This window comes from Mollisia scopiformis, assembly GCF_001500285.1.
Source record: "Mollisia scopiformis unplaced genomic scaffold LY89scaffold_5, whole genome shotgun sequence".
In the NCBI taxonomy this organism is placed as follows: domain Eukaryota; kingdom Fungi; phylum Ascomycota; class Leotiomycetes; order Helotiales; family Mollisiaceae; genus Mollisia; species Mollisia scopiformis.
The window spans coordinates 364,178-392,011 of NW_017263585.1; the positions used below are offsets into that span (position 1 = coordinate 364,178).

The following is a 27,834-nucleotide window of genomic DNA, read 5'->3' on the forward strand; positions in this document are numbered from 1 at the left end:
ATCTCATGTAGTCAGCCTTGATGCAAGAGGGCTGGCGGTCGTACCTGCATCGATTTTCAAAATGGCTTACTGTTACTTCCGTTTCAAGACAAGCTTTGATTGTAGGTTCTATATTGCATGCTACGGGATTCCGATGATCAGAGGTATATAAGAGCTCATTCTTCCCTTTCTGTTTCTTTCTCAATTCGAAGTCCTTCTCACCACTCTCCAACACTTCATCCAGAGTAGCGACGTAGTTGCTGCCTCATTCTTCTCCTCATTTCTGAAAATCTCAAGTCAACATCGATTCAGCTACGATCGCAGATTTCTTTCAAGCTACCAATCATGCCATCTTTTGATCGTAGTACCACAGGGAAGGAAGTCGTCGAGACGTTCGCCGAAAACCTCAAAGGGAAAACAGGCAAGCTGTGCTAAACTCCCAGTCAGATACAATTACTAACATGAATATCAGTTGTAATCACAGGTCCTAGCTTCAAGTCAATAGGCGCTGAAATCGCAATTTCTCTAGCATATGGCTCACCATCAACCATCCTCCTCCTAGGTCGCACAGAGTCTAAAATCACCCCAGTCATCTCGCAAATCAAAGCTTTTAACCCATCCATTACCGTCTCATTCATTCATCTCGACCTTGCCGATCAAGCATCCATCCGCAAGACTACTGAGGCGGTGTCTGATGCTGTTGGCAAGATCGAGTATCTCATCAACTGTGCTGGCGTGATGGCCATTCCTAGTTTCCAAACCACGAAAGATGGGATCGAGATGCAGTTCGGATGCAACCACATTGGGCATTTCTTGCTCACCAATCTACTGATGCCAAAGATATTTGCGGCTGGGAAGGGAGCGAGGGTTGTGAATGTGAGCAGTACTGGATACAGGCTAGCTGGTGTGAGGTTCGATGACTATAACTTCGAGGTATGATCTCATTTCTAAAATCTTGAAGAGCGCAGCTGACGGTGTCAAAAGGAGGGCAAAGTATACGACCCATGGTATGGATATGCACAGTCCAAAACAGGAAACGTTCTTTTCGCAGCTGGGTTGGCGCAGAAGTTGAAGAGCAGGGGTATTCAGTCCTTTGCTTTGCAACCTGGATGTATGAATCTCCTAAAAGAACGATTATGGAAAATTGCTCATGAATTGATAGTGGTTCTCGAATCCAATCTCTCTGGACATGTTACGCCCGATATGTGGACTAGTGCTCTGAAAATTGCAAACGAGGCTACAGAGGGAAGTATAACGGAACTGGAAGTCCCAAAGACATTGCAGGAGGGTTCCTCTACGCCTCTTGTAGCAGCTCTGGACCCGACAATTGAATGTGAGTCAATCCAATGCAAAGTTCCAGCTCAAATACTGATTCAAAGTAGCACAATCAGGAGGATTCCTCCAAGATTGTGTGGTAATTCCTATTGAAGGGGAACATGCAAAAGGACAGGAGAACATTGACAAGTTATGGGCATTGAGTGAGAAGTTGGTAGGACAGAAGTTCGAATTGTAATGAACCAAAAAGGTGTAAGCGAGAGCTGAGAGCAAGCTCGTTAAGTGTATGGAGTTTCGTATACCGGAGCAAGAAATATGAGGAATTAGACCCCAATGCTTTTGATCTCGTAAATCATTTCTCAAGGCTAGATTCCGTTGAAAAATTCATGCGTGAGGACAAGTGGAAAGCAAGGAGTGAAGTGGTAAGCGAAGAAGCTCTTGTTTGCTTAGCGAACATTTTCAATTCCAAGTTTTTTATATCAAAAGGCATAGAAGATCAAGATGAATCCAAAGACAAATAAAAAGGATCTTCGTTAGAAACGGCAAAAAACTCAGGCCCAGCCCAGAGCTTGATGGTCTTAGCACCAGAGGCTTGAGGTGGATCCCTAGAAAACCACTCCCCGAGGTGGTTGTTTGAAGTCGACGGAAGAAAAAGTGCTTATTTAACTTTATATAGACAATTAGGAGGTTACGCCTAAAAGGGAAAGACTGTGTGGGAAAAAGTGCTAGTGTCCAATCGACTGAAAGTGAGGCTCCAGCCTTGAGCTACGTCAGTTTCGAATCAGATTTTCGGTTTCATTCTCTTAAAGGCCAGAAGGAAAGGTAAAGCTTCCTGACATTACTTTTGTCCTTATGTGCTTCTGGAACTATTTTAATTTGCAGAATGTTTGTGTAGATTGGACTTCTATCTCAAAGATTGGCCGAATGTTCGGTATATTGAGTACAAGAAGATGAGTTTTCATTCTGGTTACTATGACCAGGAACCTGAGAGATCGAAACTTACCGTACGTTGCTGGTCACAGGCCCAACTTTGACATGAGCTGATTCACTGAATCTTGACATCGAGCAAGTGGCAAATGTCCATCATAAGAAGTCATTCTCAATGAAGGCGCTTGATCAGGATCTTTGTTGACGCAGGTAATGTCTTTTGGCACAACAGTGCAATGAGAAATTCTGAATGAAAATCAAGCTGAGATATGTATTCTATCAGCCTATAGAAGAAGCCTATGCTACCAAACAAGTCATACCCATGTTCCTACTCCGCTGAAACCCGAACGCCGATGAATGATGAATGATAAAACTTCTCATAACTCATCTGCGTGTTTACATGTGCTCTATGGGCTCTTCTGGCAGTAGCTCCTCCGGGTCTCTCACAATGCATCTCTTTAGAGGAGGACGTACCAGCCCGTTGAAAAGGAAGGTTCCGTAAACCAACAAGGCGAAGCCAAGGACTTGGAGCCATTTGAAGGATTCCCATCCGAGGAAGAGAGATACGATCCAGATGAACAGGGTTCTGCAGGTATCGATCGTAGATCTTGCTGTGGCGCTGACGCTTCTTGTGACGGACAATCCGAAGAAGTTGAAGCCACTATATCATATTAGCAAAGCTCCTCTCTTTCCCCGCAATGTTCACTTACCCAATGCTAATCATGATCAGAATACTGGAGACGCCAATACTCTTGTACTGTGTAACCTCTCTCCAGCCTTCAACTATATCAAAGTATCCAAATCTCCCAGCCTCCGTTCTCCCCACGGCCAGAAACATAATCACCCACCCAGCGACCGTAACCCAGAAACCAAATAGTCCCTCCCAACCAACAACTTTCAATGGCTCTAAAGCGTACTTCTCAAGAATATACTCCTCGAGAACAAATTGACTTGCAGTGAAGATTTGTGCTCCCGCAATCAAGAAAACACCGATAATAGCCCTGACAGCTTCCGGAGTCCTTGCTTCTCTCGCAACCAATGTAATAGCTTTCCTAACCATCAACATCGCCGTCGGAGCCGCCTTATCATCCTTATAAATAGCTCCTGCCAGCCCCACAATTGCTACTCCTAGCACAACAGTAACAAGTGCAAACCATTGATAGAGATGTAACGTCCGTCTTAAGAATATAACGCTGAATAGTCCAACGAAAAGAACCAGCGCTCCTCTCGTCATCTGGTAGATAGACGGAACCACGAACAGTAGACCAACATTCATCAAGGTCGTCCCGCAAATATCGCAAACAGCCGGCAGACCCAACATTGTGACTTTCCATCCTTTCAACGGCAGCCTATCTTCAGGCGCGCTCATCACCTTCGCAGCGGGGTTTATCGGCGTCGTAGAATGTATGCTGGCGGTATCATGATTATCCCCGCCATTCTCACCGGTACTGACAGGTTCGTAACCATTCTCTTCCGCGGGTGAGGATTTCGAAATGTATTTCTTGTAGAGCCAGAATCCGCCGATGAAGAGCCACGAGCCCATTTCGCCGATGAACATTTGGACTGTTTGGATGACGGGTTGTTCGAACAGCTTTCGGTTCTTCGGGTTGGGATCATCGCAGTCGCGGACGCAGATGTTATCCTGATAGATAGTTAACTGGCAGATATTGGAATGGAGGATGGGGCTGTACGGACTTGGTACTTGGTGAGGAGGGTGTTGCAGACTCCCGTCAGAAGCATGAGACTGACTAGCAGTGGGATAACGGCCTTGGAAGTCATGTTGACGTTATGCTCTCGAGGAGCAATGATAAAGCTTTATTAGAAGCCAGGAGCCAGAAGAAGCATCAAAGATGTGTATTGAGGATGAAGTCGAGTTGGACGACGAGTTGGTTCTTTGTTGCAAAATCCGTGACTCGAGGAGGACAAAGGTCGGGGTTCAAGCTCGGGTTGAATATCAGCCACTCAGCCGAGTCAGCCTCACTGATAAGTCATCTCCACAATTCAGGAACCAGTGCACGAGGCTGAGATCGTGATTCAAATTGTCGTAAGTATCAGACATTCTACATTGATCGAAAAAAAGCCGGCTCGGCCATTGTCCACTTCGCTTTCAGCTTGTTCCTTTCCATATGTAAATGACCTCAATTGAGGGTATCATGCGCAGGCTCCTAATGAGCAATACAAAGAACAATACTGGTATCTATCCTAAATACACGAACGAACACCTTCACTACCTTCCAATTTGTGTCACGCCCTCTCCAAAGCGCCTTCATCGACAGCCACTGCCTCCGTCTTCTGCTTCCTCTTGAAGAGTCCCTTCTGTTCGCTGGTCTTCTTCTCTTTCGGTCCCTCGTCCTTGATATTATTGTAATGAGTGATTCCCAACTCCCGATCCCGCTTCAGCCTCTCCTGATCCTTTTCGGAGACGGGCACACCCTCAATGGCTTTCACATGCTTGCCCTCAATAAAGGCCATGATACCGCCACATGCAGCAACAATACACGCCATAGCAACAAAGAGACCAGTGCTCCAGGAAGGACGATTGTACCGATTCAAACCCCACATGAAACCTGAGAGGACTGCTTGAAGGAATGTATTCCAGACCATCGTCCAGATCACGAAATCCAACTTCCACATCTTGGTTGGTGGTGCACGAATGCCGGTCAATGGTGCATTTGGAGTTCTCGAGATTGGAAATGGGATGCTACTCTCTGGAACTTCAGCCCCTGCTTCGACTTCAGCAGGACCAAGCTCGATAGGAAGGTCCTGAGATCCAGCAAGTCTGAACCATCCACGATTGATCCCAGCGAGTCTTCGAAGCCCTAGCTCGTTCTTCATGACACGATATTGTAGCAGATAATAGAGGTCGCGGAATCTCCAAGGGATGAGACCAAAGCCAGTAACGCAGAATAGAGCGTTCAGGATTTGTGAGTCGACTTCAATCCATTTACGACGAGGCGAGTTGATGTCGTTGCAAGTAGGCTTGCACATAGCTGGGGAGGCGTTGCATAGAAGCAAGAACAGCATTCCACCCCAAGCCACGACATTGAGACCATATATGGTAACGAGAAAGCCAAGAGGTGTTAGAAAGAATTTCCAGAATGCTTTGAGTCCAGTTGCAGTAGACTCGGTCCACTTATGCTTTGGCGGAAATTGATATCCATTCTCGAACGGCTCGGTCCTGAAATCTGCGGCAGTCTTGCCGGTCTGGGTAGGAGTGATATTGGTGTCACTGCTGCTTCGCCGCTCGATGCGCTTCTCTGTCACAGCGGGATTTGACATCGAGTTCGTAGCTTCTGATGCTCCTAGTGGGACGCCTGAAGTGATGACTCCTAAGCCTGTCTTCTCAGACTCGGCACTCACTTCTGGCACGGTCTCAGGGATAATATCTGGGTTCGAGGTAGTTTCTCGCGGGCTGTTTGGATTGATTGAGCTTTTCCTTCGAGTAAGCTCTTCTCCAGTCTGCGAACTTCCACGCCTTGATAGTGTAGAGCGTCGTCTTTCCTTCTCTCGAATCTGCCCTTCTCCAGACCACCCTTCACTCCCGTAACTGCCTCTCCTGATATCGGTCAACGATGGAACTGATGCGGCAATTTGTCCGGTCGCAATCCACATGCCAGTGGGAGGACTCGATTCGGAAAATCCTTTCGACGCGCTCCGCAGCCGCTCCTGAAATGTAGAGGTTGTTGATTGATCGCGGTTTCTGGTGTGATTGTGATGTTCGGTCGTTGCTCGAGAAGGACTCGTTGGAGAAGGAGGATCTTCCTCTAACGACGGAAAAGGTTCAGGAGCGTCATTCTGGACCGTTCCAACTGGACTGGTGGGTGTCATAATGCGGAAATTCCGACGATGCTCCCTGCTGGACTTGAGCGGGAGGCGAAATTAATGAGCTGTTTAAGACTGCGCCTTGATTGAGATCAATGCATCGCTTGACGTCAGTGTTCAGCAGTATTTGCAACAACGCTGGTTTGTGAATGTTTGTCGACGTTTGGATAATCGATAATTTATTTCTGAAGGAATCAGGATTTGGGGGATGCGGAGAGCAGGATGGGATTTATGTTGACAACCAACTAAAAATGTCCAGGGTCGGGGCGATTGACTGGGGTTATTGCCGGCGTGAAGCTAACCACGATAGTGTATTTTTAAAGTTGGGGGAAAACCCACCGAACTCGTAATCGGCACCGTATTGGATAAACGAAACGGAAGGGTACGAAAATATGCGAAGAAACATTTTTGATATCGACTTTCGAGTTAAACTTCCACAGAATGACACCCTCTGCTACCGCTGACCTGCCGCCGGCATCATCTCTTCAGGAGATCTTGGAGTCCTCAAAGTCTAGCATTGAGGGTTCTCCTCATCCCGTATACCTGCATAACCTTGCCTCGACGATTATTCATGATCTGCAGTTCCAGCATGACTGGACAGCTCTGTCCGTCCATATACATTCGACCCTAACCAACGATCCTCTTCCACGACCTATCATATCCGGTCTCCCACCTAAAAGAGCTTATATTCATCCAGATGAGCAGATTGAAATTATAAAGGAGGAGCACAAGACTGGTGAAAAGATTATACACAAGCCAGAGAGGGAATGGGTGTTACCGAGTCATATCCAAGAGAAATGGAGTCTGGCAAAGTTTGCTGCAGTATTTGATGGACTCGACGTGGTACCTTCAGGGACCGGAGACAATCACGACGAGGAAGAAAATCCAATAGGCCAACAATGGAGGGGCAAGAACAGACAGAAGAGATTGCTCTTGGCTACTCTACACGATGATAGTACGGTTGTCTACTACATTGTGCATGATGGCATTGTCAAGCCAAGACAGAATTGAGCGAATATGTCTAATCATTGCTACTTCTTTGCTTCGAACACCACTTTCTGGATCTGCATCTTGTTGAAGATATCATATGCTTCGAACACCACTTTCTGGATCTGCATCTTGTTGAAGATATCATATGCTTCGAACACCACTTTCTGGATCTGCATCTTGTTGAAGATATCATATGCTTCAACAGCTTCAGACAGGGGCATGATCTTTTCGAACATGAAGCTTAACTGGTTAGTCTTCTGGAGCAAATTGCGTAGGAGCATAACTCACCCAAACAGATCTTGCTTCTGCTCAAAAAGCTGCAACGCTTCTGGATATACGGACCGTACAGGACATCTTCCCATCTGGATCCTCAAGTTCTTGTCGTATCCTTGAGCGCCAGACCATGGAATCTGTGGTCAATGAGCATGAAGCAGTAGCAGAATAGGAGGACAACACTCACCTCCCCATTATGGACACCAATACTCGAAATAATACCAAACGGTCTGACTAGATCATACGCCGTTTTTAATGCTGGACTCAAGCCCACAACCTCAATAACCAAATCCGCCCCTCTTCCCTCAGTCTCCTCCAGGACCCTCCTCTCCATCCCCTCCCTATCCTTGGCAAAATTCAACGGCTCAGCCCCTAGCTTTCTCGCCAACTCCAATCTACTTTCTACACTATCAACAGCAAAGACCTTCTTAGGCTTGAAACTCAACGCCGAAATCACAGCACACAACCCCACCGGTCCACAGCCAATAACCACCGCAACAGAATTAGTAATTTGCTTCGGAGTCAGAAACTTGAATGCATTCTTCGCTCCAAAGAAACCCGTTGGAAAAATATCGGCCATGAGAATCAACGCCCGATCTGGAATACTGTTTGGAGCTTTTACAACAGTCCCATCTGCCAGCGGAACACGAACAAATTCCGCTTGACCTCCATCTAGGGACGGCGAGCCAAAAAGTTGGTTCTTGGTACAGCGAGACGAGAAGTCGTCAAGGCAGTAAAAGCACTCTCCACTACCAATGTCAGAACCTCGAGACAGACATTAGGGGAATGAATACCAAGAAACAGTAAATGGAGACACAACTCTATCTCCAACTTTCACGCTCTTGACTTGAGACCCTATATCTTTCACTGTGCCCGTGAACTCGTGACCCATGATGAATCCAGGCTCGCATTTTTCTATGCCGCGGAATACGTGTAGTTCGCTGCTCACATTAATATAACGTCTACAAGAGGGGAGGTGACTTACGAGCCGCATAACGCTGTATAAGTGACTTCGACGATGATATCTGTTTCTGCTTGTAAAGTGGGGATGGGTCGGTCTTGGATGGAGATTTTGTGGGGGCCGTCGAAGATGATTGCTTTCATTGTTTGGGCCATTTTTGACTTTATTTGTGATTGAAGCTTGGTTTGGAGGGTGAGAAGCGTATCTTTGGAAAGGCTAGAAGATTTTGCTGGAGATTGGAAATGTGGGTTGTGGTTGGTTATGGTGGGGTTGAGTGGATCTCACTTGGTTATTGTCTTTTGATGCTGGAGAAAGACTTTTAGAACGTCAATGATGAGAGAATTTTCCTTTTCCTCGATTGGATTTTGCGTTCGAAATGGACTTAAGCTCAACTTGAAAACAAGACTGTTGACTTATGAAGTGAGTTCGTGATGCCGATATCGCTTGTCAAATTGGAAAGAGCTTCATAAAGAAACTAGTTATAACTCAATGTCCGGAATAAATACAAACACTTTAGGCGCCGAAAGCACTATCTGAACGACTGGACATCCAGATCTCAAATATTGGTCCTGGGGCCCGACAATATGACTAAAGCCATTTCTGTAAGCTTCTCCCCATATCTGCTTTTCAAGTCCTAACTGCGCTGAAGATATTTATATCAATACAGACACTGTCTAAAGATCAGGACTTTTCCCTGCCGTCGCTCATATGTTGGACGCTTTACAACCAGCAGAATAGGACTAGATATACAACCACCAAAAGTTCCATCTGTGAGCGACATTCAAAGCAGACTTGATACAGGCATATGGAGCAGCCTGCGGCGAAGACTAATACTTTATTTATATATTGCGAACGCAGATTATCGATTCATATAATCTCCCAACCGTGCTTCAACATTGGTTCTTTTGTCAAGCCTGTATCCCAGCTGCGTTTGGTATTCTTGAGAATGTCCAGAAATAGTATGCCACCCGAATAACTCTAGCATCCGAATGTCCGTCCAGATATCGAACAATAAAGACAACTCAAGTCTCTAAATCTCCTTCACAACCCCACCTCCCGCAAAGCCCAGTTAACAAGCCAAATCATAACCACCCTCACAACTCCGAATCATACCCAGACATTCTCGAGAACATTCTATTGTCAAATTGATTGTTTGATTGCTTGTCTGTCCCCACCATCGAATCCAATCCATAAATCAAAGTCCCCATGCAATCCATCCCATTCTCCGAATAACACCCACCGCATCTCAACCCCAAGAGAGAAAGAGAACACCATCCCCAAACTCTCCCAACTCCATAAATGCAAACCCAAGCACCACGCTGATGAAAAGCTCCCGTCCCCACGCATCGTTCTCTCCCCAGAGCTAAGTAACATTACAAAGCAACTCAGCCTCCAAAATGAACTTCCCCTCCTTATATTTCTCGCTACTCTCAAACGCCTTATCGTACTTCCACCCCACCGTCTCGTTGCACTGCCGACACGAGATGTCCCGCACGATGTGCCGGCCCGTCGTCATGTTGCGCTCCGAGGCCTCGCCTGCCGTGACGTTGACAACGTTGTTGAAGAGGTAGGCTTTGCCGTGTTGGCCGCGGAAATTCTGGCAAGTTCACCTGTTAGCTGTGAAGGCAGGGGAGGGGGAGGGAGAGGGGAAGAGGGAGGGGTGGTTACTCGGCTGATGATATCTTCGTGGTTGCTGAGGTGGGCTTTGCAGTTCTTGCAGCCGTAGATCTTGTGGCTGTTTAGGTAGACGTTGTAGGAGAGACCCATTGGGAGATGTGTGTACGCGCGCCTGTGCGCGACTTTGCTTTGCTTTCTCTCGTAGTGCAGTAGCAGAGGATGCTGGAGCTTGTGTTCTCGTGGTTTGATGACGTGAGCTCGTTGTTCGTTGTTCGATGTTGAAGAGATTGTCTTATGTAGGTCCGAGGAAGATAGGGATTTCGAGGCGAAAAGTTAGAGTCTAACAGGTGAATGTAGATGGCAGAGGGAGAATGAGAAAGAGAGAATCAATGTGGTGTTGTAAGTATTGTATTGTATCACCACGCCCCAATCTAGACCAGAGCAGGTCACAAGGCGAAGGTGGGGCAATAATTGCCTTATCTCGTTATCTGAAAGCACCCCAGGAATCGAAGCTCGAATGACCGGAATCTCGAGATCAGGATCAAGATTTTTGAAGGTGAGATGTACTGGTGACCCTATAGCGGAACCTTGTTATAGTGGAAGGGATCTCCTTGGTATGGAATTTCTTGGATTGGATGGTGGATTCAGGGAGGGGAAAATCCGCGCTACTGCTTTTGAGGTGTGTTGGAAGACGGCTGAAGTCTATTGTTAGATTCTGGATCTCCTCCCGAAGCTCTTGCACTTTATTCATTCATTCTACACTGCTCCAAGTTCCAACGTGAAGAATATATCTATGGATATCTAAAGCTCTGGAAAGAAAGAAGCTGATATTATTTCGCCATAAAGTCACGTGTTTCTCCACAATCTCAATGTTCACGTCGCTCATCTGCTTCTTCCTACTTTCTCTATGCTAAGTTCTTGCTCCCTTCATTCACTTTCGTGTTTCGCAAGATTGTATCATCCAATAGAAAAAAAATGTGGAATAATCACTTACTTCCAAGCGTACTTTCCCGTCTTCTTAGCTTCGTGCCTGCTCTCTACTTCGAAATACCTAAAGCTTCCCTAATTCTGGTCATACGCAAGTGGAAATCCAAAGACCCAAGTACTCTGGCACATTATTGTGTTACCACTTTATTAAATGCCTTGACGATCACGACAGGTTCACTTTTCACATTGCACAGCTCACCAGATGCAACCATAATGGGGACAAACGAACGTGGAGTAGCTGCCTGCAAGCTTATTTGATGAATCCCCTACTTACACACCATTTAACCTGTTCTCACCCTAAAATATACAACGAACGTCTTTTTGCAATCATCATCATACTCATTCAAACAAGGGGCGGCCATCATTACGCTGCACAGCGAACCAGAAATGCCAAAGAAGAAAAAAAGAACAAATCATATCCAATGTAATGTCATACCCCCAATCCAAGAAACCCCCTTCTATTCTTCGCATGTAGCTTGAAATTTTGCGTTTACCATGAGAAAGCCTCCTCGACGAAATCGAGGTTGCTCTTGTGTTGTCTCATTCTGCAAGCACGTCGCACATCATCGCTCAGAGCTCCCGATCCACAGACCGAGATACCCAAAGCACCGACCTGGTTCTCGATCTCGAGATCAATCAAGGTCTCGATGTTAGGTCGTCCAGGGAACATCTGGACAGTTGCCGACGGGCTGTGGATCTCCTTTGTGGAGCGGGGTCGAGAGACGAAGAGCATGATTCGGAGACAGTCGCGGCGTTTATCCATGGCGAGGATGCTCGTCATCCAGGGCCTGATCCATTCGAGATGCTCGGGAGACTGGATGATCCAGACGAGAACGACCTTTCTCGTCGCGACAGTCCCATTTGCGAATCCTGCGACAAGATTTCGCACGTGAGGAACTTGATGAGTGATTCCCACACCACCGGCAAAGAGCATCACAGTGCCATAAGAAGTCATTTGGTGCATGCCTCCATATGGACCTTCTGCAAAGATAGTAGTTGTGAACTTTCCATCAGGTGCTGCTTCAGCTTTCTTGAACAACTTCTTGGTGAAGCCGGTTCGCTCTCGGATGATGAACGACATGCTTGTCTTTTGCATGGCGAGGATATCTTGTCTGTTCATGGCTAGCTTTTCACTGTCGAGTTTCTCAGCTTCTTCTGACCAGGCGACGGAGAAGGGATGTGAGGTCCAGAGACCGATGGCTGGCATGTAGATGTAGGCGTGCTGACCAGCCTTGAAGGTCCATGGTCTGGCCATATCGACTGTCACTCTGCAAGCATTTCCTGGCAGTGCTTCGACGAGGGCTTTGGATCCTCCTCCGTTGCGGAAGACGACTCTCAAGATGCGGACGACACGCTCGAGGACCCAGAGGGTGATGACTCCATACAGAAGAGTGATTTGGGGAAGGTTGGCTAACTTCAAGTGGTACCAGACTGCGATGATGACCAGGATGACCAAGGCGATGTGGATATACTTGAAAGTCTCATAGAAGGCGTGTCGAAGTACAGAGCTGGCTTGAATACTGATTGCAACGAAAGCGACAGTGCCCTGAGAGAGTCAGACGAAATCAACCACGGGTCACAGGAGGAACTTACAATGAAACCATACATCTTCATAGGATCGGTTGTAATGGCTTTTTGGACAGCAGACCAAGAACCGGCCTGGAAAGCCCAAGCAACGGTATGAGCAACCGCTTCCAACACAACTATACGACCGAACCATCTGTGCAAAAGATTGAAGGTATCGAACGAAAGGTTCAACCAGTTGATAAGAAGGTTGTTACGTCCAGCCATGATGAAGAGGGGAATCTGTCAAATCAGCATTATTCACGTGACCATGATCGACCTTGACTTACCATGTTCACGACAGCGAGGATACCGGTCCTGTTCCTCAACTGTCCTTCAACAGTGGCAGCAGCTCCCTTCCATTGAATACCGACCACACAGAAGGCGACGTTGGTCCCAAAGTAGCCAATAAGGAACGCGAGCTGTAGACGAGTTGGAAGAGTTCCGACATTGATAGCTGAAGAAAGTTGGAATTCCCGGTTATGTCTCTTGCTGAAGACAGGAGCGTAGAGAAGATGCTTCTTGACAGAGGAGAACCTGTCGGAGGGTCGGGTGAAGTAAAGTTGTGTATCGTTGTTCAGGCATGTTAGTTGTCTAACATATTTGACTGATTCGATACCGACTCTCCAAACCAACAAAGCGGCAATCAACGAGCCACAGACAATGAAGATGTAATTGTAAAAGTCCTGGTTCAAAACGGCAGCGTTTACCTTTGCAGCCGCCGCGGCTCCAGTTGTCCCTCCAGTTGCTGCTCCCGTTGCGGCTCCAGTTGAATTTGTCTTGGGCGCAGCCGCTTCACCAGCACCAGCTACCATTTTCGCCAAAGCCATCACGGCGAGGAATCGAGTCGAGGAAGACATGTTGATTCGTTGAGTTCGTGATATCCAGATCGAGGAAGAATAAAACAAATGGTTGATACAAGTCGTCTCGCAGAGGAATATCCAACAATAGCGGAGTGACTGTCTATTGAGTCAATAGGAAGGGAAGTCGAATCGAATAATGGATGAGTCTCGGACCAGTGAATGTGGTATGAATATTCTGAATGTCCTGCACACAGAAGATTCAAGATGCGGGGAACCTTCGTATAAAGATCGTGAAGAGGAACCCAGTCGAGGGTGTGTTCTGAAGTGACAGGCGGTTCCCAGCGCAAACGTCCGATATGAAAGAGATCTCTCTATATGCCGTTTGAAGAAGAGCAGCTTCTTCTTCTAAGGGCGAGAGAGGGGATGGGAGATGCCGGGCACGGCGAAGGAGAGCCGTCGTGAAGGTTCCACAGGCGCAAGGAGAAGTCTAGATGAATCAAATAAAAACTTTACGAAAAACAAAGGATCGGGAGTGAGGAGAGGAAGGGGTTTGCATTTGGCAGGTGGCACGAGATAGTAATAATGGTAGGCTGGGGCTAAGGCGTATATCTATGTACGTGTAGTGGCAGTAGTGCTATCAGCCGAGTGGAGCTGATTCTCTCTGGCTTGTAGCAGTGCGTGCACACGCAGGCTGGGCTTGCACGACGAGGGGCTAATTTTCGGGGGCATCAGGAGGCATGGGGGGTGAGGGTGATATCCAAGACAAGGTGGATGAGTGTTCTTGCGGCAGCAGCAGTAGCAGCAGCACGCAGTCGGAGGAAAAGAGCGCGCGTATGATGTCCCATGTTTGTGGAGATCATTTTTCCAAGAAACAATTCGCAAGACTTGGCTCAAAAACCAGCATAACCAGCATAAGCCAGGCGGAGAGGAGACAAGGAAGGGAGCCTGACGAGTGTGGGGAGCACCGTTTCAGTGATGCCCCTGATTCATTTACACCACGATGCAGGAACAGACGATAGCGCAGGAGCTTAAGAACGATAGCGAATCGATGGCCACTGAAATGGCTTCTGCTGAGCTGGACCTGCACTGGTCAGGCCGCGCAGGAGAGTCATACCCAATGAATACTACTTAGACAGCTCGAAAGACGCAGTTGCAATGATCAAATCAAATCCCAGCGCAGGTCACTCAACCGCCAAGAGATCCCGCAGTTGTGGGCGAATAAAGGAGCCCAACATCTGCCAGGTCCCGCAGAGCTTCCAGATTTTCAGGTTCTGTCGTCCAATGGCGGCCTGTCCCGCGCCCCTGAAAAGAAGAAGAACCAAACCGCCTAACCGCCACACCACGAAATCGCGTGCGCCCCTCGTTGCTCCTTCCTCCTCTCCTCTCAACACATACTGTATGATATTCAGACTGCCGTCCAGACATTGGATAATCTCACCATTCCTTCCCGTCTCCCTTCTCTCCATCATCAAGAAACATATCAGTCCCGATGTATCTGTTTCTACAGTAGTATCTGCCTCACCCTGTGTCTCCTCACTATCAAGCCACCAACCATCCAGCAATCGGATAAACTGTCCTGTCATGTTTCAAGATCCTCAAGGTTCCGCCCCGTCCACCCCAAGAAAACCAACATCAAATCTACCCTACGGAGATACAGAATACATCTGAATCAGTTATCGTAGCATATCATATGCGTCATCGGCAGGCAAAGCATCGTTTGACCAGCCTGCTGTGTTCGTCGTCAAGTCGAGCCGATGATGTGTTCTCTGTGTCTGAGCCCCTCGAACCTTTTGTACCGTTCGTCGTCATCATTTCTATTCCTATCTTCCCTTCCCTTCCCTCACATCAATCTTCCTTATCGTTATCGCAAGAGGAAAAGTTTCGAAACAAAAATAAAATAAAATAACAAATTCGTCGGTGATGAGCACGCTCGTGCCATCCATTACCTTACCTCCAACCTCAAATTTCTCCGTGCTCATCACAAATTTCACATACAAAACCAATTTGTTTGATTCTGATTCCAAACATCCTCAAATTAACAAAACCCACTCTCCCCGCAATGTAATCTCTTCCAAGCAACCAACTTCCACCAACGTTCCCCCAACCCAAAACCCCAAACTCAATCCCCAAGTTCCAAGTAAACAGCACTCTACCCGCCACCAAACCCCCATCTTGCAATCGAGCATCATTTAGATAAGAGAATGTCATTCCCACCTGCAGGAAACTCAAACTCGCGAGCAAGTCATCTATCAGACTATCACGGGGCCCTGCTTCCGGAACCGCATTTTGCAAGGCCGGAACGAAGCACAGCATTGACACTCAAATTGAGTACATTAACTAACTATCACGGCTTCCAAGCCCACACACCAGACAAGAACCAGCAATGAATGCTTGATATGTGCACGGCATATATGTTGTACTGTATGGTTGCGTGAATTTGATATATAAAGGTTTGGGAAACACTACCGAATGTCGAATGTTACTTATGAATGCACTACCGATGCAATGATTTTGGATTGGTGGGCGACATATGTATGAAGGTTTAGAAACACTACCGGCGGAAGGCTCGACAGAGATTGAATGCACTACCGAGGCAGCGGCTTAGGAATTTTCTTCGTGCTGCTTCGGCATGTGGTGCGAATTGAAGAAGAGAGAGAGGAACCTTTAGGCTTGGAAATATCTGTCTGTCTGCCTTCGTGGTGAGACAGGTGGTGGTAGGTATATATAGGTATACATGCTCGTGTTAAGATCAACAGTGAAAGCTGTCTGTGGTGCTACAGCCAAGCGGGCATATCATGCACGAGAATGAAAGAATATATCTTCACTTACAATTAGTGGTCAATCATATCTCCATGTCGGTATCACAAACACAAGCCACGAAACTTTCGTGTTTTGAAATAAAAGGAATGTCACTGATCGAACGAACGATGACAATCCAACCAGATGATGGATGGCGCACTGAAACATTTTCTTGATCTACACACATCTCTGAGAAATCAGCAATTCGACGCGGCTCGCCAAGCCATCAAAGATCGCATCAACGTTTCTGAACTGAACCCTCTTTTCCCTCCCGATACCCACGTCTGTGCTCTAACCTGACAAATACACAAAACATCAGATGGTTCAACGCATTCCATACAATGATTGATGCGTTGCACCCATCATTATGTGAGATACAATAAGCACATCTATTTTCACAACCCAACTCTTTTTTTCATCCCCACAATTCGCCCGTGAGACAAGCGTTGTCGCGTAACATGCCTGCAGTGGCTTGGCATCAAGCAGCCTCCTCTTCAGCCCTCTGAGATAATAGGGTTATCGGCACAAGGCATGTGGACGATCATACCTCTCGTTTCGGATCTGATAAGGGTGACGTCGGCTTGAGATGCCCTCTCGCCATGCGAACAGTATCTTCTCTTTGCCTGATGAGAAGGATAAGACGGCGGACGCGTGGACAAAGCTTCGTCGATCTCTCTTTTCGACTCTTTGCTCCACGGAAACGAAACAATAGGATTGATGATAAAACCCTCCTTCCCATGCGTTAATAGTTTCAATGCTCCGTTCAATGAGGAAATGATGGAGCAAGTTGATGACTTGATGGATCAGATACACAATTCGTCTTCACTGTCGCTGAGATGTGCCGTGATCCGTTTGCTCATTGTCTTTGACTTTGATTGTGTCAAAGAGGGCTTGGCTTGACGTGGTCGTTGCAGCACATTACTGAAGCTGGTTCTTGTAACATCCTGCAAAGCTTGATCCCCTGGAGACGATACAGAGAGCAAGCTGAGCTCATCATCACTTTCATCGAATAGTTGCCATGTGTCGCTGGTTTGTAGAGCCTTTCTTCCAAGTCTCGGGGCTCGGTCGATGTATTCACGGCGCGGTCCGGCAGAATCGCCGCTCTCGTCTGAGGACACAGATGAAGCCGTAGAGGCAAATGACTCGTCGAAGACTTGGAAGTCGTCACTTTTGTGAAAGATCTTTCTGTTAAGTCTTGGCGCGCGGTAAATCGAAGTACGGTGATTCGAGGTCAATGTGGTTTTGAGTAATGACGGCGATTCAAAGGAACCCAATGAGTCTTCAGTGAAAGAAAGCTCAATCTCGTCGTCGCTTTCTTCCATCACGCTCTCTTCCATCATGGACGAGTCCATACTTTGCAAAGAGTTGTCTGCCAACTCATCTTCACTACCGGAGGTAAGTGATGACTCGTTCGCCGATTGCTCACTGCCAGGTGATATTTCGATCACGCTCATTTGAGCTCGAACCTGTGGAGACTGTAGCGTTTCCGAGTGAGTATCGTCTTCTTCCTGACTAGAACCTTGGGGGCTGCTGGCTACTGCTGGCGGAGTTGGATCTCTATCAACTTTCCTTCGCAAATTTGGTGGAGGGCGATATGGTGTATCGCATTCAGATTCCTCTGAAGCTTCCTCAATTGCGCATTTCCGCTTCGCATGGTCGGCTGCAGGAGTGGCTGTCACCCATTCTCCAATTCCTTCTTCCCATCTGAATCCGCTGCTTACATTGTCATTGTCATTGACTGATATGTTATGCAGACTAGCCTCGGTGTCGAAACCTCTTGAAAAGTACTTGGCATCCATATTGGCGGCATAATCCAGGTGCTTGCGATCGGGAACCTTCTGTGCGAACGTGAAAGCACTGTCGACGATTAGACCCATCAGTATATTACTACCAGGTCTACCGCACAACAAGCCTTCCAAGATGAGATGTAGATGTTCCAGGTATTCGAAACCGGACGTTGAAGCTCCTCGACCACAACAGCGTGCTATTTGACAGACGAACGTCACGCTTTCTGAGTATGCTGAGGAGATTGAGGAGAAGTCGTCTCCGCTTTGCTCCAAATAAGCTAGAAGGACCCCAGCCATATGAGATTCGGGACCCCAGAGGTCAGTCTCCCCGTGATCTATGAATAGGTTGGCTAAGAGCGGGAGGATGCTCTTGCTTGTGATGGATGGATTTGCAAGTTGATATCCAAATAAGGAATTTCTAAGCAATGTCGCGAAGTGATTATGTCGTTGAGAAATATCCAGGGTGTCCGGTTGCACTTGGTGCTCGGTCTCTTTGCTAAGCAAAATGATTGACAGAAAAGTTGTAAGTAGACTTGAGAATGTGTTTCCAACTGCTTCAGCCATCCCGGCATTCATTACGACCGTTGCTTTGGTTCGTAGTCCATAATGGGCAAGAGCAGACATTGAAGTCTCGAGGAATGCAAGAGCATCTCCGTTGTCTGAATCGAGGCTCGGGGCCTGAATCACTTCTGTCCAAATTGATCCAAAATCTTTGGATGCAAGCCATTCCACTGGTAGTGTTGCAGAAGATATGATATATGCCAGTTGTCTATACTGAAATGAACTTTGGCCCGTATGGTGCGCAAACTTGCACAACATAGCTACTGGACGACTCAGAGGATCATAGAGTGCCCTGGGTATCGAATATTGAGCTGCCGATACTGATGCAGCGAGAAGTAATTGCCCTTCATCTATTGCGGAAGTGTGAATGCAAAGACTGATCAATGAACCGCAAAAGTCGATATCTAATAGTCCCCTCCGAATCGCATCACCAAGCACTTCAATGCCATGAGATCTAACAACAGCTCTGAGTTGAGGCCACCCATGCCCGGAAGTTCCAAAACTCTCGAGCTCGTCGTAGATTTCTGTTGCAATATCTCTGCTTTGAATAGCCGATTTACTCCCAGTCTCCTGCATGTGTGCCTCGAGTAAGGTTTCTTGTTCCGTAACATAACGAGGTACTGCTCGCAGTGCCATGGAAGATAGTGATCTCGCACCTTTCCTTTTTGTCTCCGGTTCGTCTTGCTCTGTAGCTCGGAGTAATGCTTCTAAGCCATTATATATGCCTTCATAAGTCGTATATCGAACGGTCGTAATATCTTGTCGTATCTCTCGTAATGGTTTGGTCAATTGAAAGTCCCCCTCGGGAATGCCCATCGTATAACGTGTTCGTCGACGCTTAGTCTTCACAACAGGCAATTCGTCCGCAATCGGAACTGAAAGTGTTGTTGCTATTTCCTCTGCCCGATCGCCTTTGGCCCGAGCAAGCAGTGGTGTAGAAACTAGGATCTCTCCTGGAGCAAAAGATCTCCTGCTCTTTTTCATCTTCGATCCCTTCGACGCACGATCTCCTGCTTGAGAGACATTACCCGCCTTGCCCCCTCTGCTTGAATATGTTCGCCGAATTCGTTTCCTAGCTTGCGTCCAGTCGGAATCGTTTGCTTTCGAGCCAACTTGCGCACCTCCAGCTCGAGTAGCGGCAACATCTTTGCCAGGTTGTGCGAATCGAGAGATCTCCTTCTTGAGAATGGCCACTCTGGAAGTCAAAGCTCGCAATAGGCGGTGGCACCGTGCTGTTGTCCAATCCTTCTCTGAGTCGGCATTGAACTGCCTAGTATTTATTGTGGATTCTCGTCGTTTAATGGGAGTGAATGTTCGAGGATTACTATTGGAAGCAAATGCAAATATTCCTGTATCCATATTGAATGGTCTATAACGCCCTTAGCACGAGCAGAAGTAAACAACGTTCATACTTACCAAGAAATGTGTAGCTCTTCTCATAGCAAATAAGCAAAAAGCAAAGTAAAGTGTTACTGTCTGTACTGCTACAGATAATGCGCACCAAAAAGCAAAAGGCTGCAAAACTCCCCTAACCTATGACATGAAGCATCGTGATGATGTTGAAGGTGAAGGGGGCATAAACAAAGCTAGCGCTAGATTCCCACGCTGTTGCGATAATGCCGCACCTGCGGACCATTGTCCGGCTACACCCTGGCCCTGGATCATCCGAGATCCAAAAAAAAATATTCGATGAGCATTGAATCTCCCCCTAAAGCCGCCTCTCTTCCTTTCAATCTTTATTCTCTGTACTCATACAAACCCGTCTTCTCTCTTTTATCCGCATCTTTTCGATTACGTCCTCCAATTCTCAAATTCATTAGTTGTTCTTGTTTTTGAGCTCTTGTGGTTTTCAGTATGGCAGAAAATAATGACGCAAACACGAATACTTCAGGTACATAAATCTCTACAAACGTGGATCGAAGCTTCAAAATGGGGTGTATAGCTTGTCAATTGACTGTATACTTCACTTGCTAACCTTGTATATGAAAAGAAATCCCTAGCAAATCAACCGAAAGCTCCCAAAACGCCGTCAGCAATGATCATGCGACAGCTGAAGGGGCAGAGAACCCAGATGGTGCAGGAGAGTCTGGCGGTGAGAGTACGGTTCCGAAGTCCTTTATGTGCTCTCATAGAGACGGTTGGCAGAAGAGGATGCTAACGTTTCACAGCTATCTTTCAATTGACTGTCCACCTGCCCCATGAACCAAAGACCATGCAAGTTATGGTATGAACTACAACATAAAGACACGAGCCATGCTTATATCTGCAGGTTTCTTCTCAAGAAGCAATCCATGACATCCGCCAATCGATCATCGAGACGCCGGGTACTTTTCAGTACTCATGTTTCCACCTCGAACATAAAGGAGAACGAATAAACGACTTCATCCAGATCTCGGATGTCAAAGGTCTAGCTCCAGAATCCGAATTAAAGCTTGTCGAAGACCCGTACAATGAGAAGGAGGCACGGTTACATGTAATCAGAGTGAGAGAGCTCATTGGGGCTGCTGGAGACCGAACAGATACTCTACACGGGATCTTGTCTGGATTATCTCTCCATGACTCCGTCACGGCTGCGGAGGCGGCCAATGCAGCTACGACAACCCATCCCATGGCAGGATATGACCTCCAAGGCCCTGCTGTGCTGTCAGCATTATTACCTCAGCCCCAGGAGCCTGCCCCCAAGACTGTGAAGTCTATTTCAGTTTCTCCGTGGAACCCTCCTCCTTACCACCTCAGACAGAAAGGTCACCTACTGTACCTCCTGGCTACTACCAATGAAGGCGATCAATACCAAATTACCTCTCACGTTTCAGGATTCTATGTGAACAAGTCAACCAACAGCAAATTTGATCCATTCCCAAGAGGTGCTCCCAAGGCCTACTCAGCACATTCGCTACTTACTCTGTTGAGTGAAATCTCGACATCGTTCGAAGCTTCATTCCAGAGGCTTCAAGAGTTTAATGGATTGAAGGAGCCCCTTGCTACATATCAAATCAGCAATGCCACACCAGCAAGTCCTTGGCTTGTCCCTGGGCCCACTTCAAATATTGTCGCACATCAAGCTGATATTACACGAACACAAGAGAGCTATCTGATATCAGGTATCGAAAACACGGAGACTTTACGTGATTGGAATGAGGAATTTCAATCGACACGGGAACTTCCCAAAGAGACTGTTCAAGATCGTGTCTTCCGAGAACGACTCACCTCAAAGCTTTTCGCTGACTACACCGAAGCAGCCGCACGAGGAGCTGTGCTTGTTGCCCGTGGTGAAGTAGCTCCTCTGAATCCTACAGAGGGCAGAGATGCGCAAATCTTCGTGTACAACAATGTCTTTTTCTCGTTTGGTGCCGATGGTGTAGGCACTTTTGCTTCCGAAGGGGGTGACGAAGCTGCGAGAGTAGCTACCGGCAAAGATGTCATGGGCGTTCGCATGGTCAATCAATTGGACATTGATGGGCTGTTCACGGCGGGCACGGTAGTCGTAGATTACTTTGGCAAGAGAATCGTGGGTCAAAGCATTGTGCCCGGAATCTTCAAGCAACGCGAGCCTGGTGAAAACCAGATTGACTATGGAGCAGTCGAAGGGAAGGATGTCGTCGCGGCTGACGAGCGATTTGTTCCGATCTTTGAGAAACTCTCGAAATCATTGCGAGTCAAAAAGCATGCCGTATGGGACAAGGAAGGAAAGCGTTTTGATCTCGAAGGAAGCGTAGAAACTAAGGGCTTGCTTGGTACTGATGGTAGGAAGTACGTTCTGGATCTGTACAGGATTACTCCTCTAGACATCTCATGGATGGAGGAATATGGCACTGCCATCACCAGTCCCGAGCAAGTCAATGGTGCCAGCAAGCGAGCCTATCCTCATAGAATGACTGTTCTCAGACCTGAGTTAGTCGAGTCTTACTGGAAGGTCAAGATGCGCGAGTGGGTCAACTCGGAGTTGGAAAAGAGACGCCAAGCAAAGACAGAGCCAACAGAGGAGATCAAGAAGATTGAGGCAGAGGCAACAGAAGCACCAAAGTCGGATGACAAAGAGAGTACATCAGACGAAACGGCCACGTCAGAAGAAGTCAGCAAGTCATCAGAGATGGACAAGGAAAGAATTGATATCTCAGACTTCAGCTTCTCTCTGAACCCCGATGCGTTTAGCGGTCAAGAGCCACAAACCGATGCCGAAAAGGAGGAATGGGTTAAGGACGAACAGGAGGTCAGACTTGCGTGCGAATTCCTCCGCAATACTGTCCTACCTGAGATTGTCAATGACCTCAAGGAAGGCGACACTGGCTTTCCCATGGATGGCCAGTCCTTAAGCCGCCTTTTGCACAAGCGAGGTATTAACATCAGATATCTTGGAAAGCTCGCCTCTCTAGCTGAAGGCAAGAGACTGGAGTCCTTGCGAACCCTCACCATCCAAGAAATGATTTCAAGAGCATTCAAGCATGTTGCTGGCAATTATCTCAAGTATTTGCCAATTCCACTCACCGCTGCTTGTACTGCTCATCTGCTTAACTGCTTACTTGGAACTGGTCTCAACCCGAGGCCAAAAGCAGAGGTCGATGAAAGCATGGCCGCTCTGTATCCAGAATCGGATTTGAGCTTCCAAAAGACCACACCAGAAAGCTTGAGAGATGAGATCGAGGGTCAGGTTCTACGCCGATATCAGTATGCGCTTGAGAGCTCGTGGATATCCGATATCAAGCCTTTACAATTACTTCGTGAGGTTTCTCTGAAGCTCGGGCTGCAGCTTGAAGTTAAAGATTACCATTTTACTAACCAAACCTCAAATGGCGTTTCCGAGGCTTCAGCAGCTTCCAACGGGGTTCCCAAAGAAAACGGAACAAATGGGCACAGTACGAGCAGCAAGAAAAAGAAGAAGGCTCGTGATGGATCGCCTTCGTCCATTGCCTCCAGTCACGCTTCATCTCCACACACGTTCAACCCCGACGATGTCGTCAATATAGTTCCGGTCATCAAAGAGGCTGCTCCCAGAAGCGCGTTGGCAGAGGAAGCTCTTGAAGCAGGACGCATCTCAATCATGCAAAATCAGAAGAAGCTTGGTCAAGAGCTCTTGCTTGAGTCTCTTTCTCTACACGAGCAAATCTATGGCATCATCCATCCGGAAGTCGCCCGAGTCTACAACACGCTGTCGATGCAGTACTACCATCTTGAAGAGAAAGAAGCTGCTGTCGAGCTTGCGCGGAAAGCCGTCATTGTCTCCGAACGAACTCTAGGTGTTGACAACCCTGAGACTTTACTCAACTATCTGAACCTCGGGCTCTTCGCTCACGCCAGTGGGGAGACCAAGCAAGCTTTAGCCTATGTTAAGCATGCTTTGGAACTCTGGAAAGTTGTTTATGGACCTAATCACCCAGACTCTATTACGACGATCAACAATGCTGCAGTTATGCTACAGCAATTGAAGGATTATCACGAATCTCGGTTGTGGTTCGAGGCATCCCTCACCATCTGCGAAGAAGTATACGGCAAGACCTCTATCAATGCCGCAACCCTCCTCTTCCAGCTTGCTCAAGCACTAGCGCTAGACCAAGACTCCAAGGGCTCCGTGAACCGCATGCGTGAATCCTACAACATCTTCCTGAATGAGCTTGGTCCAAACGACAAGAACACCAAGGAAGCGGAGAGTTGGCTTCACCAGCTGACCTCCAACGCCGTCTCTATCGCCAAACACGCAAAGGACGTTCAAGCAAGAAGCATTCGATCAGGAATCCGTGTCTCACCTCGCGTGACTCTTGGTCAAACCCATCCACAACCACAAGTCGGTCAAACTTCCGAAGCATCGTCCGGGCGTGACCCACACAATCCCATGGGCTTTGATTCTCGCAACATCGAAGACCTGATGAAGTTCATCGAAGGCAGCGAGAGCAACAAGACTCCCAAGAAGCGTCCAGGACGCAGCAACCCCAAGCGACGCGGTGGCTCCAGCGCCGTTGTATCATAGACTGTCCTACCAGCACAGTACAGCACAAAATCTCATCTCATCTCACATAATCGCGACGGACCGGTGGAGGGACACTCAAAATACACAGAACGAACATACATGGAGGGGAGCATTGGGCGGCGTCTGTAACTTACCATCTATCTGTAAGGTCTCACTCTTGATGCACCGTCATCTTGAAACTCTGTACGGATAACATACTTCATTTCACTTTCCATTTTTGGCCGGCTGGCTTGTTGCAATCAACTGGCCGTATTTGTATCTGTTTACATACGGTGTTTTTTTGGCTAGCATAAAACCTTTGCTCCGCTCTCACGGCCGAAAGGAAAGATGGATGAGCTGCTGCTACGACTCGTTTTGCATACATGTAATATAGATGCTAGCTTCTTACTAGCTGTATCAAAGAAAGACATCTCCTCCCTCACAGATCTGAGCTGGTGAAAATGGTTATTGTGAGATGCTCCAGTTGGATGGCTACTAACTATTCCTACAACTAAAGTACAAAGGTACAAAGTCCATGCATGAGAGCAAAGATGCAGCAGCAAGATTTACTCCAACGCATAGGCCAACAAAGATCAGATACCCAGATCCATTGACACTCAGATATCCTCGCTATGCAGTATTTGGGATTGGGTTGAACTATCCATCCATCCATCCATATGACCCAAACGCCATGTCAAAACAACGCATATAAACAAATTTCTTTAGTTGACTCGGACATTGACTCCATTGGTTCCATTGACAGTGTTAACAGGCACGGGAACTGGAATGCCTTGTGCAGCGGGAGCGTGGTACGAACCAATGGTTTGGAATCCCCTAATGATAATATTAACAACTACTCTATCAATACAGTGGACAGTCATAATTACTTTGTAAGGTCAAAACCTTGATCCTCTTCTTCAACATCATCCACAGTAGGCTCCTCTGGCTTCGCTTCTTCCTTTTCAATTCCGCCATTCCTTGTAGGACTAGCGGCAGAAGATCTACGACCAGGGGCTGGACTACTACTTGGCGGAGCACCTGCACCAGCATTTGGAGCCTTCATGGGACTGGAATCAAAAGCTGGGCCTTTCAATGGTGTATTGCCATACTCGGCGAACTTCCAGAAAGGTGCTGGAGAGCTCGTAGGCATATGTTGGCTTGGTCGTTGTGCTGTGCTGGGAGGCGCGAGACGGGGATGAACACGGTGAGGAGCAGGTGTAACAAAAGAGCTACCCTCCTCTTGCATGTAGGAAGATGACAAGACGGGCGGCGAACCAGGTGCGTTGTCTGAGAGACCATACCCATGCTGTCGTCGATGTCGAGGTAAAGGGCTACCGTCGCCGGGCATTTCATGCAAGGAGTCATCAAGTCGACCACTTCGAACAGGAGTGTATTGTGGAGCGTTCGAAGGATACGAGCTCGGTGGTGGTGATCCAGAACGAGGAGATCTTTTGGATCTTTCCGAACCATGTTCAGCAGCAGCTTTAGAAGCTCGTGTCAACAGACCAAGATTGCTAGGTGAACCAGGAGAGCCTCGGTGACCCCCTCGCCCACCACGGACACAATTTCTGGCCATCTCATCCCGATGTGCAGGCACTATGTGCCATTTCATACCCTTGCCTGGCTCATCCGTTGTACGAGCGATTTTCTGGAAAGCCTTGTTCAAGGACAAGTTATGACGGATAGAGTTCTGTACATTAGTCAGTCACCGTTGCTGGAAGTAAAATCTAAATTACATACCTGCCATCCACCGCCATGTTGATTGCGGTAGTAAGAATACTTCTGCTGAATGAAGGTGTAGATGCCATTGAGGGTAAGCTTTTCATCTTCAGCGTCAAGAATGGCTTGACTGATCAACTGAGCGTAGCTGTATGAGGGCTTGATATGGAAATTGGACTGTAGACTGAGATCAATGTCATCAGAGTTCATAAGCATGGTGCTGCCCGGGAATCCAGGAGATTTTCCAGTCGAGTATTGTCCCTTGGAGCGAGCACTAACAGGAGTGCCAGGACGACGGTAGTCGGGAGGTGCTGGAGCGATAGGTAGGCCTCCTTGAACACCAATTTGACCCCGCGTGGTTGGTTGAGAGGATGAATCTGGCGCAGTTGACGTCGAGGAGCCAAATTCTCCATCTTGATCTTGCTCAGCCTCGCCCACAGCCTGAATGAGCCCTGCTCTCTCGAGGTATCTAGGATGGATTTGAAGCTTTGAATTGTCTGATGGCAGAGCAAAAATCATCTCCACTCCACCAATTTCAATGACTTGGCCGTTGGTGAGCCTCGTCCTGCTTGCCCTCAAGTATTTCACGTCGTCAATTCTGATAGGATTGCGACCCACAACCTCGATGTACCACTCTTCCGTCTCGGAATCGTAGGTGATCTCAGCATGTTGTCGGGAGATGTGTTTGCTTGGTCCAAGGTCAATATCGACAGGAGGAACACCAGGTAGTAGGTTGCCATTCTCAGGTGGTCGTCCGATCAGGTTCTTCACCTTGGTGATCCAAAACGTCCAATCCTTGCCGGCAAGCTTTGCAAATGCTGGTACACTCCTCTCCGCCTTGTAGCGCTCGTTTGCGTGATCCTGGCGGGCTTGAACAGTCGTTTCCGGGCTCGACATGAAAGGTATAACGGCATTGACAATATCATCGTCGTTCATATCGATGCCTTCCTGGCTCACAGGCAGAGCAGGCGGTGGAGGTGGCTGCTCAACTGATTCTTCAACCTTCATGCACGCATTAGTATTATACATAGGACTCGAGTTTCGGGTCCTTGCCTTCTTTCTTCTCTTTGCCGGGCGAGACGGGGACGAGTCTGGGACATCGACATTGTTGGTTGTCTCACGGCGGACTCTCTGCGAGCGCTTTGTAGACGGCGGCATGGTGAATCGATCGGACAGCCTCGAAGCAGGTATATGAATGTCGAGGAGCTCGAGCGAGTGTCTAGAATAGCAGACGGGGGTCAGCGGGTTTGTTGCGCAGGGTAGAGGGGGAGCAGAGAGCGGGATGAAAACGAGTCCCTTGCGACAATGTGTTCATAGACGGACCTTTATGAATTTTGGGGAAAGACGACCCTGTTTGTAAAGATGCCAATGATCTGTGCAATCTGCTGTGTGGGGGTGGTGTGCTAGTATTATTTATTTGCGATTGTGAAGTTTGTCGCGCTTTTCATGTCAGCGAACTTCGCGTCGATTGCACGTCTGGATGCCCAGGTGTACAGTTCGTAGGGTAATTTATCAGAAGAGGAAAGAACGGGACTGCGATGCGAAGAAATGGGCCTTAGGGGGAAGTGCGATCTGGTCGAAATGCGATGTGGTGAAAACTCGAGGGATCAATGAACCTGAAGCTCACAGACATTACACTCTCTGGCGTCGGTGATTGGATCAGACAGTCAATAGAAACAAAATCTCTTGGTGGGTGTTAAGTCGTCATCTTTGATCGGTACCAAAAAAAAGTCCGTAACTAATCCCAACTTTTACAAGTTACTCCATTATTTTGATGCAATCTGTCTCGAACTTTCCACAATGCTATTTGGTTTATTGTTTTTTGTGTAT

At 47.6% G+C, this 27,834-nt stretch overlaps 11 protein-coding genes across 11 annotated transcripts; 4 read left to right on the top strand and 7 right to left on the bottom strand.

Annotated features, from left to right (window-relative positions):
* Positions 1 to 324: 324 nt before the first annotated feature.
* Positions 325 to 1,492, top strand: LY89DRAFT_694649 (NAD(P)-binding protein; the record flags this gene model as incomplete). The annotated part of the gene is made up of 5 exons (XM_018216718.1): positions 325 to 400; positions 452 to 912; positions 964 to 1,090; positions 1,142 to 1,312; positions 1,362 to 1,492. The coding sequence occupies 5 exons, from the start codon at positions 325 to 327 to the stop codon at positions 1,490 to 1,492; spliced, it is 966 nt and encodes a 321-aa protein (XP_018075344.1).
* Positions 1,493 to 2,441: 949 nt separating this feature from the next.
* Positions 2,442 to 4,113, bottom strand: LY89DRAFT_681623 (integral membrane protein-like protein). The gene is made up of 3 exons (XM_018214337.1): positions 3,877 to 4,113; positions 2,892 to 3,823; positions 2,442 to 2,842 (listed from the first exon to the last, which is right to left on the bottom strand). The coding sequence occupies exons 1-3, from the start codon at positions 3,958 to 3,960 to the stop codon at positions 2,578 to 2,580; spliced, it is 1,281 nt and encodes a 426-aa protein (XP_018075345.1). The 5' UTR covers positions 3,961 to 4,113; the 3' UTR covers positions 2,442 to 2,577.
* An 89-nt stretch (positions 4,114 to 4,202) lies between these two features.
* Positions 4,203 to 6,272, bottom strand: LY89DRAFT_704949 (uncharacterized protein). Its single transcript, XM_018217415.1, has one exon. It carries the CDS (start codon positions 6,007 to 6,009, stop codon positions 4,426 to 4,428), a length of 1,584 nt encoding a protein of 527 aa, XP_018075346.1. The 5' UTR covers positions 6,010 to 6,272; the 3' UTR covers positions 4,203 to 4,425.
* Positions 6,273 to 6,295: 23 nt separating this feature from the next.
* LY89DRAFT_422188 (uncharacterized protein) lies at positions 6,296 to 7,165 on the top strand. The gene has a single exon (XM_018207414.1). The coding sequence runs from the start codon at positions 6,445 to 6,447 to the stop codon at positions 7,012 to 7,014; it is 570 nt and encodes a 189-aa protein (XP_018075347.1). The 5' UTR covers positions 6,296 to 6,444; the 3' UTR covers positions 7,015 to 7,165.
* Positions 7,166 to 7,191: 26 nt separating this feature from the next.
* LY89DRAFT_681627 (putative alcohol dehydrogenase) lies at positions 7,192 to 8,544 on the bottom strand (the record flags this gene model as incomplete). Its single annotated transcript, XM_018214338.1, has 4 exons — positions 8,061 to 8,544; positions 7,454 to 8,015; positions 7,282 to 7,403; positions 7,192 to 7,233 (listed from the first exon to the last, which is right to left on the bottom strand). Coding segments are annotated over exons 1-4 (824 nt in total), but the record flags the coding sequence as incomplete, so codon positions are not given.
* Positions 8,545 to 9,396: 852 nt separating this feature from the next.
* Positions 9,397 to 10,189, bottom strand: LY89DRAFT_422207 (putative proteim yippee-like 3). Its single transcript, XM_018207415.1, has 2 exons — positions 9,896 to 10,189; positions 9,397 to 9,824 (listed from the first exon to the last, which is right to left on the bottom strand). Exons 1-2 carry the CDS (start codon positions 9,992 to 9,994, stop codon positions 9,591 to 9,593), a joined length of 333 nt encoding a protein of 110 aa, XP_018075349.1. The 5' UTR covers positions 9,995 to 10,189; the 3' UTR covers positions 9,397 to 9,590.
* A 586-nt stretch (positions 10,190 to 10,775) lies between these two features.
* LY89DRAFT_422252 (uncharacterized protein) lies at positions 10,776 to 11,205 on the top strand. The gene has a single exon (XM_018207417.1). It carries the CDS (start codon positions 10,820 to 10,822, stop codon positions 11,087 to 11,089), a length of 270 nt encoding a protein of 89 aa, XP_018075350.1. The 5' UTR covers positions 10,776 to 10,819; the 3' UTR covers positions 11,090 to 11,205.
* Positions 11,206 to 13,594, bottom strand: LY89DRAFT_422251 (ferric-chelate reductase-like protein). The gene is made up of 3 exons (XM_018207416.1): positions 12,685 to 13,594; positions 12,425 to 12,637; positions 11,206 to 12,377 (listed from the first exon to the last, which is right to left on the bottom strand). The coding sequence occupies exons 1-3, from the start codon at positions 13,252 to 13,254 to the stop codon at positions 11,322 to 11,324; spliced, it is 1,839 nt and encodes a 612-aa protein (XP_018075351.1). The 5' UTR covers positions 13,255 to 13,594; the 3' UTR covers positions 11,206 to 11,321.
* Positions 13,595 to 16,547: 2,953 nt separating this feature from the next.
* LY89DRAFT_422290 (uncharacterized protein) lies at positions 16,548 to 19,900 on the bottom strand. Its single transcript, XM_018207418.1, has 2 exons — positions 19,761 to 19,900; positions 16,548 to 19,713 (listed from the first exon to the last, which is right to left on the bottom strand). Exon 2 carries the CDS (start codon positions 19,701 to 19,703, stop codon positions 16,800 to 16,802), a length of 2,904 nt encoding a protein of 967 aa, XP_018075352.1. The 5' UTR covers positions 19,704 to 19,713; positions 19,761 to 19,900; the 3' UTR covers positions 16,548 to 16,799.
* A 656-nt stretch (positions 19,901 to 20,556) lies between these two features.
* On the top strand, positions 20,557 to 24,306 carry LY89DRAFT_665466 (uncharacterized protein; the record flags this gene model as incomplete). Its single annotated transcript, XM_018212845.1, has 2 exons — positions 20,557 to 20,568; positions 20,614 to 24,306. The coding sequence occupies 2 exons, from the start codon at positions 20,557 to 20,559 to the stop codon at positions 24,304 to 24,306; spliced, it is 3,705 nt and encodes a 1,234-aa protein (XP_018075353.1).
* Positions 24,307 to 25,007: 701 nt separating this feature from the next.
* Positions 25,008 to 27,012, bottom strand: LY89DRAFT_729804 (uncharacterized protein; the record flags this gene model as incomplete). The annotated part of the gene is made up of 3 exons (XM_018219409.1): positions 25,008 to 25,119; positions 25,173 to 25,975; positions 26,026 to 27,012. The coding sequence occupies 3 exons, from the start codon at positions 27,010 to 27,012 to the stop codon at positions 25,008 to 25,010; spliced, it is 1,902 nt and encodes a 633-aa protein (XP_018075354.1).
* Positions 27,013 to 27,834: the final 822 nt, after the last annotated feature.